A 19,972-nucleotide genomic window follows, 5' to 3' on the forward strand; every position below is an offset into this window, starting at 1 on the left:
GCAGAGAACTAATGAATCGGGCACCGAGTTTCTTCAGAGATTCCAAGAGACCAGAAATTTGTGCTTCTCATTGAACTTGACTGATGATCAGCTAGCTGCTTTGGCCATTCAAGGAATGTTGCCAACGTGGAGAGAGAAGCTATTGGGGCAAGAGTTTGACCATTTAGGTCAGTTGGCTCAATGAGTGGCAGCGCTCAATAGCCAATTCTAGAATATGCGCAGAGATACTCGATTCCAGAAGAGTGCCGCAATTGTCGAAGTCTATAATCCATATTCAGTTGATAACGGCGATGAGGACGACGAAGAAGAAGAGATTGCTGCGGCCAAATGAAATTGGGGTAAGAAGACAGTAATGGTGCCAAACCCTTGGGGAAAAGGAGTTGAAGAAAGTTATGATTTCGATGTCATAAAATCAGACAAACTCTTCGATTTTTTGTTTGAGAAAGGGACAGATCAAGTTGCCCGTCAATCATGTTATGTTACCTCCTGATCAGTTGAAGAATAAGAAGTTCTGCAAATTTTATAACGTCACTTCTCATTCTACTAATGAGTGCAGAATTTTCGGCAACAAATACAGAGGGCTATTCAGCAAGGGAAACTCAAATTTGATATACCTCGGAAGATGAAAGTCGATGATAATCCTTTCCCAAGAGATCAGAATATGGTTGATGCTAGGTTGCTCAAAGGGAAAGACCTAAAGTCCTAACATCAACTAGGGCCAAAGAATCCGGAACCATCGACCGAAGATGCAAATATCGGCTGATGAGTATAGAGAGATTAAAGACGTTGTGACCAACAGAAGAGCCGATACGAGCAGGGAGAGACATCAAGGGATGGGGCAATAAGGCGTGTGTCACATCTTAGATTTTGTTGAATAAATGGCAACGGTAGAAGGAAAAGGATTATCAGTGTTGGCTAGAAGAGAAAGAATACCAGCGTCAATAGGAGAAAGAGAGGTATGAAAGAAAGCAAGCTGAATCACTTTGGAATCGTCCTTTTCTTCAGACATTGTTGGAATAAGGTTTGAAATTGCCTACTAGAAATAATTGCCCAGAGCGCAGTGAGCAATATTGGGAGTTTAGGACAATCTCAAGCCAACCGTCGGTCTATCCATGCTCGAGATGAGTATCATCATAATAATATGGATCGGTGCTTAAAAATAGAAGTGCTCATGATCAGCTTGGGAAGCGAGTTGTTGATCAGAACTAGGCTGATTATGAAGAAGATAATGAAGAAGAATATGTTTGGCAAGAAGGGCAATGGTGTCCAGGAGGTTTGACAAGAAGCCAGAAAAGAAGGGTGCAATGCCTAAGGAACAGAGAGCTAGAATAGGCTCAGGCATCTGGTAGACCTCAAGTGTGGCGTGCTAAACAACTAGCCGATAGGGGTCAACCATCGGCTAATATTCAAATGGCTTTTCTGTTGCCGTCAGAATTTAGGGCTCCAGCCGATCAAGAAGTCTATTCAGATTTCGATGAATTGGAGTATGAGGAGATAGTTGCCAAGTTGACAGTGATACATTAGGCTATATTTGATAAGCCAGTCAAGCATCGGCACTTAAAGGCTTTATATATAAAAGGTTTTGTCAATGGGAAGCCGATGAGCAAAATATTGGTGGATGGAGGTGCTTCTGTCAATCTTATGCCTTATACCTACTTTTCTCAAGCTTGGCAAGGGACTAGGAGATTTGATTGAGACCGACATGATGCTTAAGGATTTTGGGGGTAATGCATCCAAGACCTAGGGGGGCAATGAACGTCGAATTGACAATCGGAAGTAAGACTTTGCTCACCACATTCTTCGTCATTGATGGAAAAGGTTCATACAGTTTACTCCTTGGTCATGATTAGATTCATGCAAATTGTTGTGTACCATCGACTATGCATCAATGCTTGATTCAGTGGCATGGAGATGATGTTGAGCTGGTTCATGCTGATGATTCTGTAAGTATCGCAACAGCCGATCCAAGTATATTGGGAACTAGAAGACTTCGAGTGTTTTTCTGGCAAGCTATGGGAAGGAGGCTTCATTAAGATCAATGATGAAAGCCAATAGCCGATCCAAGCAATCGGCTCTGAGAGTTTGTTTTAATGGATAATCCAATAGATGGTACAGGTGGTAAGCTAGGGCATGGCTTCACGTCGGCTCGGTGAATTAAAGGAGATAGACATTGGTCCTAGAGATAGGCCTAGGCTCGACGTATGTGAGCGCTAAGTCGAATCCTGAGTACAAGCCAGAGTTGATAGATTTATTAAAGGAAATTTAAAGATTGTTTTGCTTAATGAGATGCCTGGCCTAGATCGGTCAATTGTTTAATCTTTGGTCTGAAGAGTTCTGGTGCAACCTATCAAGAAGCGATCGATGGAAAATGTTTGAAGGAATATTATCCTAGCAGTTTGGATCAATACTTGATAGCCGATTTGTTCAGTCATCGGCTCTAATAGCCGGTACCAGAAGGGTATCGCCTTTAGCTCAAAATTAACCCAAAAAGGGGAAAAGCCGATACGAGATGTATCGCCTATAGAGCAAAAACAAACACAGAAACAATCATGATGTATACAAAGACATTGTAGAAGTACGCTGAGATACGATCATGAAAAATAGAAGATTTTATTCATTGATTAGTTTTCCCTAAATACAAACTAATCAAAGACATTGTTTATCACATCCTGAGCGGATGTGATGTCCACAATGGCCTTCGCTGCATCGACGAATTCCTCGATCAACTCCTCGTGCTCCTTGGGGCCGTCACCCATCGGGAAACTGGTCTCCATGGTATAGAGCTCGTACCCAGTCTAGACATGTGCCGTGGCTAGTGCCACCGATGTGCCACGAAGGACGCCATGAAGGGCAATCTCCTGGACACGGGCCAGGATGTCGTGGAGGCAGGCGTTGATGAGGGGGCCCCGAGCGTTGATGGCCGCCGTAGCCACGTTCTCCGCCAGTTGGAGGGTCTGCAACTGCACTGTCAGGGCTGGCGATCACAGAAACAAAGAAGATATCAAGGCAAAGACAATGGAAATCAAAATAGAGGTGTTTTTGAAGTCCATCTTACCCGCCACCATGGCGTCGGACTCGGCCAGCCACGCCTGAGCAGCGCTGGCTTCTTCCTCGTGGCGTGAAGGGCAGCTAGAGAGACCTCGAGGCAGATCTCAAGCTAGCCGTTTTCCTGAGTTGCCTCAGAATAACGGTCCTGGGCTGCCCTCCACTCTCGGAGGAAACGCCGGGTGTCGTCGCCATTGTAGGAGTTGAAGGAGTTCGACGACGAATCCAGTGTGGAAGCAGCATCGGACACAGCATTGGAGGGCTCACTGGCCCTAGGAGGAAGTGGACGAAGGCTGTCATTCAAGACGAACCTATAAACAAGTTAGAGAAGTCCATTGCCATGAACAGAAGATATCGATCTCACCTCATATAGCGGAGGCGCTGGCTCATCGACAGGTTCTCTAGAACCTCCTCCACCGTGTGCTTGCCCCTGTTGTCCTCGCCAGCCATAAGGTTGATTGGATCTACAAAATGGGGGAAGAAAACTGCTATAAAGTTTGCAAGGATGGAGAAGTGCAAAGGAATAGGAGCAGTTGTGAGTATAGATGTGTTCGAGGCCGGAGCCCTCGGCTGGTATTTATAGCCACGAAGCGAGGTGGTAGATATCTCAGTACGTGCAAAAGGCAACTACAATTAATAGAAGGCGAAGGCACCACATCACTAGTACCGAAGAGAATAGCGGCGTTGATAACTGATGACAGAAGATTGAGGAGTTTTTCTTAATGAAGGCCAGTGTTTTTAGACTTAATTGGATTAAGGTCAGAGGTCTAGGATCGGCTATTTTCAAATTGGCTCTTTAGCCTGAGACAAGGAATACAATAGATCAACAGAAAATATGGTTATCATTGGTTCCACACAAGATACATGTTAGTATGCAGATTACAAGTTTAGAATATCATAGGATTGCTTTCAATGCTTCTAGCCGGATATCATCGACTTCTGCGATTTGTTGCTTGTATTCTTCAGCTGATCCAGGAATGTCTTCAAGGCTGCTGCAGATGGCCCTACCTTCTCTGACCTTGGTCAATAGTTCCTATTTCTTCTGCTTAATGGCATTGGGTATTTGAGCTAGATTAGACTTATGGCGATCAATGGTAGCCTTCACATTCTCCAGCTCCTTCTAAGTTCTGCATGCTTGGTTTCTAATTGGTTCAGCTCTAGCTTGATCCTAAGGGGGGAGTTCTTCAAATTGTTGATCAGCTTGTGCCAGCTCTTTGGCCTCTCATCTATTGGAATTTTCTTGGCCAATAAAGCTTCACGATTAGACAGATTCCTCTGAGCCTTTTCACCTTTGGGGCTTGATCTTCAATGATGGATAAAGGTGACAAGACTTTGATAAGATCTAGGGATAAATTATCCTTAATGGCTAAGAAGACTCTTTGCATTGAATCTACATCTTGGACCAAGTCGGCTATATTCTTCTCAAGCATTGGCAATATGTCCCTTAGCCGATTTCTGGTCTCTTCTAATAAAGCTTCTTTAGAAGAGGTGGCTGATGAGCTGATTTATCTTCATCTATATACTCTTAAAGATTAAAAGAGTAGCTCAGAGCTAGGGCAATTAAGTATCTATAAACAAAAGAATCTTGTTAGGAGGATTGAATCAGTTTATAATAAGATAAATGGTGAAGTGAATATAGTACATTTTTTGTGGTAGTCTATATCTAAGGAGAAGGAAAAGCTGATGATGCACCAATGGTGTCTAGTTGAATCGGCTCTAAACTCTCAACATTGGTATCTACAAACATCAAGGAAGATTTTTAGTTCATATTTGTTGTAGAAAGATAAACTAAGCATATGGCTTTCTTACCATCAATTGTTTGCTGGACTGGAGATTCGATAGTCTAGGTGACAACATCAATAGGATCACCTTCAATGGATAGATTGCCAGACTCTTGCCCTTGCTTGAATGTTTCCTCATGGTGTGTCTGGCATGGTAAATGATCAGAGAAGGGTGAAAACTGAATAAAAATCAAGAATTTTGAGAAAAATACCTTGGTAGCATCAGGGGGTGAAATGGAAGGACTCACATCTTTTGATGTCTTGGAAGCATCGGTTGTTTCAACCAAAATCGGCTCCTTTTGAGGATCGGCTGATGAAGGTTTGGTTGGTGCTGATTTAAATGCTTGGAGACAACAGTTCAGTACCAAGAGCAGATTGGGATGCAATGGTTGATAACTATGAAGAAAGGAACATGGATTAGAAGTTGAATATCATTTTAAGAAGAGGAGGAATTGTTTTACCTAGGCAGTTGATGGTCTCGTTCTGCGAAGTCTTTTCCTAGTAACAGTTTTCTAGGTTGTCCTTGGGCCACCTTGCATTTTGAAGATTGATACGTTACAATTGTAGAGGCAGCATGAGTTTTCATTAGCTTCTTCAGTGGAGGTGCAGTTGATCCTATTCTTGAGGCTAGACATGGTGGCTGATAATCTATAGGGTGCTCCCTTCCTGTCCAAGCTTGGGGATCGAATTTGGTGTCCTAAAAAGGTCTGTTAGAACAGTTGGTAGGAGGAATTCATCGAATAATTTTTCTAAAAAGGAATGATAAGTTACCTCACTGTCAGAAGCAAACTCTCCATCCAGAGCTATGCATCTAGGATGGACTGACCCACAGAAGAGATGGGAGTGCCATTCTTGCCACCAGGAGTCAAAAAGGTTGGAAGAGAAGTTGACTCTTGTCCAGTCATGCAAGCAAAAGGAAGAAAGATCTGATCCTAGTTGAAAGACTCTAGAGGCTTCCATTACTTCACTAATACCTTCTCTTGGCTTCAGTGTATTCTTGAAGAACAGTTGAGGAGGCAATTGACCAAGACCAAACTGACGAGCTACAAAAGAAGGGTTGTAAAACTCATAGGTTGGGAGGTTGCCTGGAAGGAAGGAACCTAGTAGACATTTTGCCGCGGCCATGATGAAATTCGGCTGGAGGACGCAAGGTTTGATGAAGGAATTGAAGATTACAGCCGCCGTTTCGTCTGAGCAGCCTGATTCAAATCGAAATTTGAATGGGAAGACCAACTCATTGTTCTCATCCTCATCATAGGGTAGCCAAGTCAGAATATCTGCATCAAACCCTCTATAAAACTTCTTGAAGAGATGGCCAATATCGACAGCAATTGTTATAGCCGATGCAGCTTCACCATAATTCATGCACTGACGGGTTCTTTCTTCTTCGCCTCTGTATTCTCATCAAAGTTGGAGGAGGGAAAGCTCAAATTCTGGAGATTTGGCCTTACAATCTTATGCATATACAAATTTAACCACATTTGTATTAGCCACCAAGGGCCGCTGATGGTGTGCACTGCTTCATTCTTCAGCAGCTGAGCGGCCACCTGATGCATCAAATGGTAAGCCGATCCCAACAGATACTTTCCAAGAGGAATTTCAATGCCTACTGCCAGATGCTCTGCCATGAGTTTATGATTGTAAGTCGGACCACAAGATGACCATAGAAGATGAATCTTTCTAACCACATGTTCAGAAAGCCACATATTCTCTCTCGCTAATAGTTGATCTGTCTCCAATATGGTTCAGAATGTAGCTTGCCCATCCTGTGCAGTCTGATATTTTGGCTAATTTCTTGGATCCGGCACTTAAGAAGTCATAAGGTTGCATTGATCCTAGTTATTCTAAGGCCTGGTCAACATATAAACATCGGCCAAAGTGATGGTCATTGGGCCATGACAAAAAACGAAAGTATTTAGGGTGTTAGACCAGAAATAAGATGCAGAAATTAGGAGTGAATCATTCCTCTCCATTCAGACAACGAGAGTGTCAAGCATTGATTCAAGTCATAAATCTCCCAATCTCCAGCCTTTTTCCCGGATACCCTACGAAACCAAGTCTCTCCATCCCCTAGGCATTTTGGGCTAGTTTCTAAAGGGAGTTTTGGTGTTCTAGGAGGACAAATCCACTATAGATTGTTTGAAGGGGATTCGGTTGGTTTCTTGATGGATAAAGTCAGATAGGATCAGGGTCACCCATAGGCCCAAGAAAATAGACATTGGGAGCAATAGCCGATGGAATCAAGAATTTCGTTCCTCATTTCCTAGAAACTAGATAAAATAAATTTGAGAAGAAAGGAAATGCAGGGTAATGGCTTGATACTTGGAAACGGGAGCTTGAAAGCATACCTCAAGGACGTGGTCGTTGGTTGCCATTGCAGCCGAAAATAGATTTGAATCTGAGCAAGATTGCTTAAAGGAAAGCTTGACAGAGCAGAGGATTTGCTAGGGTTGAGGCTTTGGAAATGGCGGCGTCGGCTATTAAGATTTACTCAAGAAAGAAGGGGAAAGCAAATGGGCCGAGTGAGTTGGAAATGATATTGTTGGGATATTATATAAAACTCAGACCGAGAAGTTAGGAGTCACGCGTATGTCTCGGAATAAACGATTGCGGCATGTTGAACTGGTAAATAGAAATTTTGGAATAAAATCATTTTATCACAAAATTGGGGGGCATGTGTTTACACCAAAATTTGGGAAAAGAACGCGGGAACTCGAAACTTCCAGGATTAAGTCATCAAGGAATCGATTGCATAAGGATCGATATCAGCTGATTTAGATGCAGCACTGGGATTGGCTCTCTTTGGATGACATCAGCAGATAATGCCAACGAGCTATGATTGGTATTGAGAAAGAAATGTCGGACTCTACAAAAAGGGAAAGATTAGGGTCCAAGTTATCTTAAGTTAGGAATGTTTTCTCTTATACCAAAGATTGTAATGAGTCGTACTTAAGTAGGATTCATGCTTAGGTTCTGGGTATAAATATTGGACCCCGGCTATTGTAAAAGGATCATCCAATCAATCAATACCAATTACTTTTTTCGCTTCACGCCAACCCTTAGGAGTAGGAGTAGTGTAGATCTCGGCGAGTTCTTCAACAAGCAGGGCTGCATCGGTCCGACTGACCTCCGGCTTGTCTGTAAGTACCGTCATGGCTTATACTTCTGTTCGTAAGGCTGCATCGGTTAAGTTCGACCTCCACTGCGAGCTCTAGCATAAGCTAGTTATCGATTCTTATCTAGTTCAAGTACTGGCTGCATCAGGTTAAGTTCGACCTCCACTGCTCGAATTAGATTAAGGTCAAGTTATCGGCTCTACCTAAGGGTGGCATCCTTCTGGTAGATTCATTAAGTTACCGATCTTGCTGATGTTCTTATTGTCATTAGTTTTCAGCAATATCAACCTGCCCGATCGAGATCGATCTAGATCGGCCTCACATCCTTTTAATCCATCGTTTATTTTGTTACATTGCGACGGTTCTTACTTTAAACGACGGATTATGTTTCATCGGCCATTCTGCTTCGATCTTGGTCGTGCATAGTACGCGGTCAAGGCATGTCTGATCTTGAGAAGGTTTACTAGCTAGTTGAATCTGGTCCATAGCTCGCTATTATGGATGTATCGATCCGGTCGACCCCCACTGTTAGTACTTTAGATCGGAGGATGCTAGCTGGTAGATTTGCTTTCGACCAGGCATGACCCTGGCTGTTTGCTATGCCCGCATCGGCTAAATAGCCGATCGCCTGTGCTTTAACGCCTACAGTGTGTCTCCATGATTCTGTTAAATGTGAATAGATCTGTTTACTTTAAAGGGTTGATTTGTTGTCTTTATCATGGCTACCATCGATCCGGTCGAACCCCACTGTTAAAGATAACAGGTTAAGTCTGATGAGTTATAGGTCTGCCCATATTAAATAGTCGATTATTCACATGCTGTAGTCCCTTTTCTACCTGAATCGGCTATTTCAGCCGATTTGTTTGTGCTTTCACACATATAGCATGTCTTTCAAAAAACCTGTCAATGTATAGACGATTTTACGGATTCTTCGGTTTTAGTTTGTTATTATCATCATAGCTGCCATCGATCCGATCAAACCCCACTGTTGATAGTAATAGATTAGATTCAGAGCGTTTGTAGATCCATTTATACTGGACAGTCGATTTGTTCGCATGTTATACCCTTTCTCGTTAGATTCATCGGCTCAATGCTTTACGCTGGTAATATCCACCTACCTGATGATTTTATTTACATCTGCGTGCATTGTACTTGTCATCATAAAATCAATCGCAATCCACGAGCTTTACAGTCCTTAATAGCTGATTTTTTCGTGTATCGGCTGTTTAGTCAATTTCTCAGTCTGGCTGCTCCCGAAGCGGCACACTTGGAACTGTCTGGGCAAAAACCGGCATGTTCCACCTGAAATTACTGATAAACTTTCTCTCCTTATCAATTGCAAGTCAAATTGACTGGCACGCCTTCGGGAATTCGCAGGATCGACTAGCTCTGCGTTGAAGCCGAGCGGATTTCCAGCCTTGCTCCATCAAGCTGATCCTTCCGACTTACTGTGTGTCAGGCGCATCAACGTGTTTTTTCGCCGACAACGATAAAATGAATAAAATACAGCAATGACTATAAAAAAATGAAGATGACTCTACAACTATTTTATATGTCAATCTAAGATGAGGTATGAGAAATCCTACATCAAAAGCCATATTACATGACAATTGACACTTGATGGCATTCACCGTTTAATCAAAATCCTTCTTGGACACTCATATAATCATACTACGTAACAACATCTTGCCACACCCTTATGAATGAATCACCATGCTCATGCCTAGCACATGACTGAGGGAAAAAAAATTCATGGAGCTTGGATTCTAACTATAACATTAGTAACAACCAGCTGGCCATAGTGATAGCGGAACAATATCAAGCAGAGAATGGACAACTAGGTCACAGTCTCACAGAACACACGGATGCTCATATTTCCAACACGAAAGTGAATGAAACAAAAAAAAAAAAAAACGCCGAAAACCACGCGGACAGGCAAATACATGTAGATCGCACCGATAGCAACCGCGAGACGCGATAACCTTGGACGCCGGGAAGGAATGTCACAGACAGAGAGCCACACAACTAAAGATGGCAACGGGTAAAATCCGCGCGGATACTAGCCCTAGATATCCATACCCGCGAGCAAAAATCCGTGCCCACGCCTGCACCCGTTAACCGTCACAGGTAGAAAACCATGCCCGTGCCCGCTATCCGCGGATATCACATGCCCGCGGGCACACCCGTATACCCGCAAAAATGAAGCAACAAAGCACCCAACCATATCTTAATAGCAAGTAAGAAACAATATATCAAAAAATAAAAGTCTATATCTCAACATTAGATAAAGTATGACACATTGACCATACAAGAGTAATCAAAAGTACGTCTACATTAGTGTATCTCAAGTCATCACAAATTAATACGAATAAAGACATACAACCGTATATAGACTTATAGAGTCATTGGCGCGGGTCTAGCGGGTTTGCGGGTGTAGATATCATTTTTCTATGTCCACAAGCAAATATCCATCAGGTTTAGAATTACACCCATGTTCATGCCCGTAGACACAAACTTAAACCCATATTCATGCTCATCAAATTTTCTATCCACGGGCACGTGGATATTCTGTGCCCGTTGCCATCTTTACGCACAACCGCAAAGCGAGCAGACGACCGTGTACCACGGAACGACAGGAGAACGAACGCCTGGAATAGGCGAGAGAGATCACGGCGGGGCCCATCCGCGCCCGCGCAACCGGCGAGGCAAACCCTTGTTGGTCCAGCCGCCCTCGCCCGGTCGCCCCGCCGCACCAATCCCACTCCCACCCACCCCATCCCAACGCTATCCGCTGCCCTCAGGCTCGCCCGCGCCGCGTCCCCTCCTCCTCCTCCTCCTCCCCACCGGGCCCGCCGCAGCCGAGGAGAAGGCGTCCCCACCCCCGTCCGCAGAGGCAGCAGGTACCTATCTCGGGCATGGAGCTGGCACTCGCCTCCGCGAAGCCCTCGCCTCGGGCGGCGACGGGGGCCAGCCCGCCGCCACTTCTCTTCTCGCCGCTTAAACCCTTCCCGCTCCTCCGCTTCCCGCCGCGGCCGCGGAGGCCCGCCGCCGTGCGGCTCCGGCTCCGTCTCCGTCTCCGTCTCCGCGCGGCCGCGGGCGAGACCTCCTCCCCTGGCGAGGCGGTGTTCGGCCCGCGGAGGGAGCTCACGGGCATCCAGCCGCTGGTGGAGGCGCTGCCCCCCGCGGCGCGGACGGCGGCTGAGCTGGCCGTCGCCGCGGCGGCCGTGGCGGCGGGGTACGGCATCGGGCTCCGCGCGGGCGGCGGGTCGCGCGCCGTGGCCGTGGCGGGGGCGGCCGTGCTCGGCGCGGCCAGCGTGGCGGGAGCGGCCGCGGTGAACGCCATGGTCCCGGAGGTAGCCGCCGTGGGGCTGCACAATTACGTCGCGGGCCACGACGACCCCACCAACCTGGAGAGCGGCGAGGTGGAGGCAATCGCGAACAAGTGAGTTGCTCTCGTGTCTTGCTGCGGCATTGGGTTATATTGGTGAAATGGTTCGAGCTACTGCTGTGATGCTGAAATTATAGGGCTAGTCCTGGTAATCATGTTACCTCATGGTCTGAATGAACAGTCGTTATTCCTATATTTGGTAGTGAACTACCTGGATCCAATGAAGTGCCCCTTAGTTGAGGTTTTTGTTTTGTTCGTAAACTAAATATCATTGCTCGCAGATAGATAACAGTATTTTGATTAGCTCAGGCTTTTATTGTTATATCCACTTTGCCCCCATAGTCTTGCACGCTTGTTTATTTGGTTACTTAGTTTTGAAGCCCCCATAGTCCCATTTATTGTTGGAATGCAAGTAAATTTTGGTTTAGCTAGTTATGTGTTATGCTAAAAGAAGCTATGTATAATTTCCATATTTGTAAGGTTTTCTTTGTCTCTTGGGAATCTAAACTGCATAATCAGATGCTGCTGTTGCTCCTCTTCATATTCTTATGATGTGCAATTTTAATTTTAGATATGGAGTTAGCACACAGGATGAAGCCTTCAAAGCAGAGCTCTGTGACTTGTATGCCAGGTGAGTTTCTTGGTGCCCCCCCCCCCCCCCCCCCCCCCCCCCCTTTTTTTTTTCTAGCTGACGCATGTGCTTGTATGCATTAAGTTTTCTTAAATTCTTAAGGCGTCATCTCGCCTCACGCTTTAGTCGCTTAAGCGTAAGGTGGTGGTCAGTCGCCACGCCTCGCCTTACCGCCTTGATAACCATGTGCATAACTGGTATTGTGCTACTCACTATTCACTACCTGTTTCCCCCTGCATACTACACCAGTTGGAGGCACGAAAGTTTCTGCAAACAATTGCAAGAAAAAGGAATAACCACAATCTTCTAGCTGCAATCATACTATTCCTTATATATTAAGGAACAATTGGTCTCTGGATGTTTCTAATCTATATTAAGGAACTCAGGCAAGCAAATCAACTATTGCTACTAGGCATGGCCACTCAGTTTATTCTGTGTTTTGGGTTCAGTATATTTGGTGAGCAAAGATTTCAGTTTTCAGAATAGAAAAACTGGAGTTTCCGCCTCAAACTAAAACACCACACACTTCGTTGTTCGGTGCCGTCTTGTGTTTACCGAAGAAACAACATGGTAGCAAATGCTAAACAAATAAAGGGGAAAAATGACGAGATGATGCCTACCTCAGATATGAGGCAAGTTTGATAGACACAACTGAGCAAGCAAAGCATTCAGAAAGCTTGGCATGGGGGCCTGGCCATATGCCTCTGTCTGCTTGTGTGTGAAATGGCCATAGTGGCCATGGTCGTATACTTGTCATTGTCAGTGCACTCGCTGAGGCTAGCATGCTGGTGGGTGGCGGTTGTCAACTCATGCACTCGTCACGGCTGCCTGCATGTCCATGGAGGCTCGTGCCATCGTGCCCTCGATGTGGAGTGGATTGTGATGCAATGTGGGGTCAGCTGGTCCGGTTAGGGAGTGAATTGTTGTTTTCTGGACAGGGCCAATTCACATGCCTAGTGAGCTGCCTACTAAAGAACCATTAATCCTACATATTCCTCATAAATTCCCTTCTTTTGCCAGAGCTGTGCACAACACAAGCAGATACCAAGCTTGTTTGGTGGTGTTGGTTGTGAAATTTGTATTTGTGCATTTGGGTGGTCACTGGTCTCTCCAACTTTTAATTACAGTCTTTCGGTTTCGTGGATTGATGTCAACAATCTTGCCTGGATACACCTGAGGTGATGCTTTATTGTTGAAAAAACCAAGTAAACTATATAATACTCACGTAGTCACGTATCAGCATTTAGGTCAGAAGAGTATATTATTCCCCAAAGGTCTCACCCTTCTAAATTTCAGTTATTTGCTCATCCTTGTCCTGACCATGCTTTTATGCAGGTATATTTACTCAGTACTTCCTCCAGGAGATGAAGATCTCAAAGGTACGGAGGTTCAGGCAATTATAAAATTTAAAAGAGCTCTTGGGCTTGATGATGTAGATGCTGCTAACATGCACATGGAGGTATTACCTCCTGATCCAAACCCTTTTATATTTTGTCATCTATCTCCTATGCTCTTATTGTTTTCGTCTCTGTTTTCCACGTTTGCTGTGTTTTATGCCAATAAGTATACCTTTTCCTCTTTGCTTGTTGTACTAGATTGGTAGACGTATATACAGAGAGAGGCTGGAAACAAGTGATCGTGATGCTGACATGGAACAAAGGCGGGTAAGTGCCTATGCTTTGACATATGAATGAGACACTTAGAACTTTCTGTTGGCCCATATTATAACCATGTCAAATTCTTTGCAGGCATTTCAGAAGTTAATTTATGTGTCCAATCTTGTCTTTGGAGATGCATCTGCATTCCTACTTCCTTGGAAACGTCTTTTTGGGGTGACTGATTCTCAGGTAATTAATTATAAAAATACTTGTTAATTTTCTGCATACCTTCTCTCAGTTTTGAAGGGCGGGCCTGGTGCAAGCGGTAGAGTCTTATCGCCTGTGACCGGAAGGTCCCGGGTTCGAGCCGTGGTCTCCTCGCATTGCACAGGCGAGGGTAAGGCTTGCCACTGACACCCTTCCCCAGACCCCGCACAGAGCGGGAGATGGTACGCCCTTTTACCTTCTCTAAGTTTTATGCTTTGATCTCACGGAGAAAGTAGTTTGTTCGGAATTTGAAGTTTAGTTTCATCGTTTTCTGGCAATATTGCCTCAATGTATGCGAGAATTATTTAAAGTATGATGAAATTGCCCTTTGCATAGTTGTCATGCTGCTCTTGATGCAGTTGATATTTCAAATAGTTTGGACAAATGTTCGTAAAGTGTTAAGGTCACTACTCCGCAGTCCAAATAAGAACGTCATTTTTTTTACTTACCATGGTCTTAAGTATCATTATTAGATCAATTTGACATTATGTTTGTTTCTAGATTGGCATTGCTATGAGGGAAAATGCCAAGAGTTTATACTCGGTGCAGCTCAAGTCTATTGGAAGAGGTACTGCTAGAACACATAGTTTTGTTTAGGTGTTAGTTCAATTCTGAAGTCATACTATTCTTAAGATTTGCTTTATCAAGTAGATCATGTAGTGTGCTATAAAGACAGCAGTGCCAGTTTCTGTTGTTATATTCATTGTTTGATATATCTCTTATTACATCTCAAGAACATTCTGAACTCAAAATGCTATCGTTTTAGGTCTTGACATAGACACGCTCATTGATGTAAGGAGAGCGCAACTTGCATATAAACTTTCTGATGAGGTAACTCCTTTCTTCTAAAACTTTGTTTCTGTTGCTGCTTATTTGCTTTTTCTTCATTTGGGCTGAAATCTACATCAGTACTTATAGAACAATGTCATTTTATATGCATGCTATGATGCATATACACTAGTCAAGACTCAAGAGTTTAGACAAAAATAAAAAGGTCACTATATTTATCATTGGTGTTGATCTAAGTTTGCTTGGGAAAGATAATAGAGTAAATCTAAGCATGTTTTGTTGTTAAGTGACATTCTAAATTTCTTGCAGATTGCTGCTGAGATGTTTCGCGAGCACGTGAAGAAGCTAGTTCAAGAAAACATTTCATCAGCATTAGACATCTTGAAGTCACGTATTCCGTATGGAACCTACTTACCCTTTGAGAAGCGTTTTGCCAGATTTCATTATTAGATGTGCATAGAAACCTGAGTGATGTTCTAAGCTAGATAGCCCGTGGTTCCAGGGAAAGAGCATAGGCATTTTTCTAAATCCGGATATATTGGTTTGCAATTTGGTAGATATTTTGGTCATATAATGGAGAAAATATACCTTATAAGTAGCAATGGGTAATAATCTTTCACCCCATGTTTAAAACACGAGATGATCCATCTTTTATTTATGTGCCAACCTTTCTCACACATGGCCCTGCCATGTTATGGTTGCAGCATTGTCTTGTCTATCATAAGCAACGCCATAACATTATCAAATCTCTATTTAAAATCTGAACTTTAACTCAGCTCATATAAAGGTAGGTGTGCCGTCAATAAATTTGATGAGTATTTTTGGTTTATACATTTGCTTTTACTACTAGAGGGAGTATTTAACTTTCATTAGTAGCACCCAAGGCACCTGTGCATTTCTGATGGAGCATGAAAAGACCATGATGATGCATACAAAATTGCTTGACTTCAGACCAGTAATAATTAGCAAAAGCATGAATGCAGAATGGCGGAGCTTGGCAGCAAGTTCAGCAGGGGCCAGACAGAGAAATCAGCTAGATTAATTAAGTAGGAAAGAGCTTGCTATTTTTAAGCTGATAAGTAGACACCTAATGGACATCACAAATGAGCAGGAGGGGCCATGGCCCATGTTGGTCTCAATGAAGCTCCGCCCCTCCACGAATCCTTGTGCAGGAGTGGTCAATCCTCTGAATGTTGTCATGCTTATAGATTCAGACTGTACCATTTCACGCCATTGGTGGATTTACCTTACTGCTGAACCATGTGATTGCAGGGATAGTCTAACTCAGGCTGTGGAAGAAGTGAACATTGTTATTAAATTTAATAGTTTGCTTACAACATTAAGCAAACAGCCTCAAGCTGATCGTTTTGCTCGTGGTCTTGGCCCTATTTCATTAGGTAAAACGGTTAAATTTTTTGCAATCATACTTTTAGTGAGCTCGACCTTGTTTAAGATTTTTTTTGGGTGCGTGTCATGCATAGCTGGAGAGCATGATCACGATAGGAGAGCTGATGATCTCAAGATACTCTATAAGGCCTATGCTACAGAAGTACTTTCAGATGGAATTGTGGACGATGAGAAGGTGATTTAATTTCTAGTTTACTGATGGTGCTTGTTTGTGTGATGACAAGTTAAGATAACCCCTTTCTAGTTATTTTTTTTGAGGGGAAATACAGTAGGGGAGGCCCCCTACTGTGCATTTTATTAAAAAAAGAATGAAGAGGAGTTACAGAAAATGAAGACAAACCTGCATAGGTGAAAGGTAGAAAAGGCGGCATGCAACAGGCAGCCAAGAGAAAAAGAACACACAAGCTAGTCAATCGAGCTTAGCCATAAATAAATTGAAGATCTGGCAAATTGGAATAGGCCCCATCAGAAAATTTAGCTTGATTTTAGTCGATCAGTTCAATTTTGCAATGCTGCTTTGCTCTTCATCAAAATAACAGATCACTGTCAGCTTGTACCAGCATCTTGTATTGTCTGTCACATGCCTTCTGACCATTAAGATGTTATTTATTCTGTAGTATCTCAACAGAAGTTTTTCTGTGCTTAAAAAATGCAGCTTTCCCCTCTGAATGAACTGAGAAACATATTTGGACTGGGGAAGCGGGAAACAGAAGGAATCTTGTCTGATGTCAAAGCTCACATATACAGAAAGACACTTGCTAAATCATTTAACACTGAATTGGCTTCAGTCCCCAGCAAAGCAGCATTCCTCCAAATTCTTTGCGAGAAGTTACAGTTTGATCCTGAACTGGCTAGCAAGATGCATGAAGGTACCATCTCGACATTTTTTTTCTTCTTGCAACATTAATTCCACAACACAGCTGTCTGCTGTAGTAAATAAGAGGTTTTGCTCAATGGCAATCCGTTATACAAGGGATCTTTACACTGTAATCTCTGTGCTGTCATGCTGATACTGCTGCATTGGTATTTTAGACTGCTATATTGTCAAAGCTATACCTTGACTGCAGGAAGTATATATATTATATATATGTTTTGGAAAGGTAACTTGAGTTTGGTTCATATTGAGTGTGTTGATTATGGTCACGGATGAAATTCACCAACAAAAAAGTATGCCACAAATGTTTTGACCAAAAGAAGCTGCACATCTATTTTCATAATACTAATAATACTAATACTATAAATTGTATGTATAAGTATATTAATACCATGCAAACTAGGCCATTACGAGTTATGATTTTAGATTTTAATTCAAAAAATTTCTGGCCTTGCCAGTATTCAGTTTGTATTAAGAATATCATGCTTATTAATTCCTCTTCAAACTTCAGAAATTTACAGACAGAAGCTTCAGCAGTTTGTAGCTGATGGAGAGCTGAGCAAGGAGGAAGTGGAAGCTCTTATGGCATTCCAAGTGCGTCTCTGCATCCCTCAAGAAACTGTGGACGCTGCTCATACTGAGATCTGTGGACAACTGTTCGAAAAGGTGACTCTAAATCTTTTTGATTGAACTCCTTTGTAGTTGTTTAGATTTTGTTCCATATCTTGTTCAGGCAAAGCTGATGGCGTGTTCTGTATGAGCGCTCTTACATTTGTTAGGACATTTCAGGTTGTCAAGGAAGCCATTGCATCTGTTGATGGATATAATGCTGATAGACGAGAGGCTGTTAGGAAGGCAGCACAAAGTCTAAACCTGAAAACGGAGGCTGCCATGGCGATCTTTAGTAAAGCAGTATGTATCTTGCCTTTGAAAAATGATACCACCTTATTTTCTCCTGATCTTCTCTGATATATGCTATGTGTATTCTTTTATATTTATTCCTTCAGCAAAGCTAGTTCACTATTCTAAGTTGTCACATTCAAATGATCAGGTACGGAAGTTATTCTTGAGCTACATTCAGAGAGCAAAAGAAGCTGGGAACCGCATTGAAACTGCAAAAGAGCTGAAGAAGTTAATTTCCTTCAACATAGTTGTTGTTAGCGAGCTTTTAGCTGACATTAAAGGAGAGATATCTCCAGTGGCTGAAACTGAAGCATCAAGTGCAGCATCAGAATCTGAGGGAGAGGATGATGAACATGAATGGGAATCATTGGACACACTGAGAAAGACTAGACCTGATAAAGAGCTCAAAGAAAAGCTGAGAAAGTCAAGCCAGAAAGAGATAACTCTCAAGGATGACATTCCATTGAGGGATAGAGCTGAGCTGTATGAAACATACTTGATGTTCTGCATCACTGGGGAGACGACTAACGTATCATTTGGAACAGCTATCTCTACAAAGAAAGACGATTCAGAGTTTTTAATGCTAAAGCAATTGGGTGACATACTTGGTTTAACTCGCAAAGAAGCTCAAGATGTTCACATTAAGTTTGCAGAGAAAGCTTTTGTGCAACAGGCGGAAGTAATTCTTGCTGATGGGAAATTAACAGAGGCTAAGGCTGACCAGCTTGCTAAGATTCAAAAGCAGGTTGGTTTGCCTACTGAACATGCACAGAAAATCATTAAGGGTATTACAACTACAAAGTTATCTTCTGCTATTGAAGCCTCTGTTGCTCGGGGTCAGATCGGTATACAGCAGGTGCGAGGGTTGAGGGAAGCAAACTTCCAACTAGATAGCTTGATTGGGGAGCCGCAGCGAGAAAGCATTTATAGGAAAACTGTTGAAGAGATCTTTTCTTCAGGTACAGGGGATTTCGATGAAGAGGAAATGTATGTAAAGATTCCAGCTGATCTCATAATAAGTTCTGAGAAGGCCAAGTCAATTGTTCAGGATATTGCAAAGGTTAGGTTGGAGAACTCCCTTGTTCAGGCTATTGCCTTGCTTCGTCAGAAGAAGAGAGATGATGTGGTATGGTACTAAGTTCCCCTTTATTTGCTCCTTGAAAATTCAGTTCTGGAAAACTAATTTAATTTTGGTATGTGCACTAACTATAAAATTCCTATTGCAGGTTTCATCTCTGAATGACATGCTCGCATGTGACGCTGCGGTCCCTGCATCGCAACCCTTGTCATGGCCCACACCAGGAGAGCTAGATGATCTATATGCCATCTACCTAAAAAGCATTCCGAGGCCTGAGAAGCTATCAAGGTTGCAGTACTTGCTGGGCATAAGCAACGAGAAGGCTAACAAGATCCGGGACGCGGCCTCAGAGGGATCGCTGCCAATTGCAGCTGAAGAGAAAGAGGAGTTGGCCTTCTAGGAAGGGGCACAGTTTTGTTAGGGTAGCCACCAGAGTTGAGGTCCCTTGCCAATGAACGAACGAACTTGGTGATGTGGCCAACAGCTGCTATTGTAGCTAGGCGCATACATGTTTTTGGAATAGGAAAGCGACGTGTGATCCTGACATATTGCATAGCTATCTGTATAGACAAGTCAATGACACCAAAATTTGGTGAGTCTTCATTTGCTGTTGCATTCCACCAGACCACACTGAAAGCGTTTTGTTTTCTGGTTTATTGTTGCTCTTTTAGTTCAACAATGTATCACAGCTATGACTGCAACCCTTGCTTATAACCTGGATTTGTTGTTAACCTACCTGGAGTGCTTTAGGGCAGTTTTTGGAGCCTTCTGTTGCTTGACATCAGCATCCTGTTTGCAAAATGTGAAATGTGCATGATTTTTCAGCTCGTTAGCCTGCAGAGTGCAGACGCAGTAGATAAAGCCACCCGAACACTATGATCACACTCAAACTGTCTGATTTATCAACAGCGGGTTACCAGATCGAATGTCAGACACATAACAACTATTTAAAAGAAAAGCCACAAACACTTCTATTTGCAGAAGAAAAGGAGGCCATAATCCACTCCCATCAAGATGCCTTATAAAATGCAAAATTTCATATTCACTAAGAAATTTTATATTCACTAAGATCTGTATGGAAAACATGAATTTCTC

The 19,972-nt window shown here is 43.1% G+C and overlaps 1 protein-coding gene across 1 annotated transcript; it reads left to right on the forward strand.

The window, feature by feature from the left end:
- The first annotated feature begins 10,696 nt into the window (after window positions 1–10,696).
- LOC136531856 (protein TIC110, chloroplastic-like) lies at window positions 10,697–19,608 on the forward strand. Its single transcript, XM_066524542.1, has 15 exons — window positions 10,697–11,384; window positions 11,902–11,961; window positions 13,297–13,420; window positions 13,557–13,625; window positions 13,710–13,808; window positions 14,328–14,394; window positions 14,593–14,657; window positions 14,925–15,013; window positions 15,888–16,012; window positions 16,097–16,197; window positions 16,678–16,891; window positions 17,408–17,562; window positions 17,686–17,808; window positions 17,948–18,925; window positions 19,026–19,608. Exons 1-15 carry the CDS (start codon window positions 10,858–10,860, stop codon window positions 19,275–19,277), a joined length of 3,048 nt encoding a protein of 1,015 aa, XP_066380639.1. The 5' UTR covers window positions 10,697–10,857; the 3' UTR covers window positions 19,278–19,608.
- Window positions 19,609–19,972: the final 364 nt, after the last annotated feature.

This window comes from Miscanthus floridulus, chromosome 1 (assembly GCF_019320115.1).
Source record: "Miscanthus floridulus cultivar M001 chromosome 1, ASM1932011v1, whole genome shotgun sequence".
Lineage (NCBI taxonomy): Eukaryota > Viridiplantae > Streptophyta > Magnoliopsida > Poales > Poaceae > Miscanthus > Miscanthus floridulus.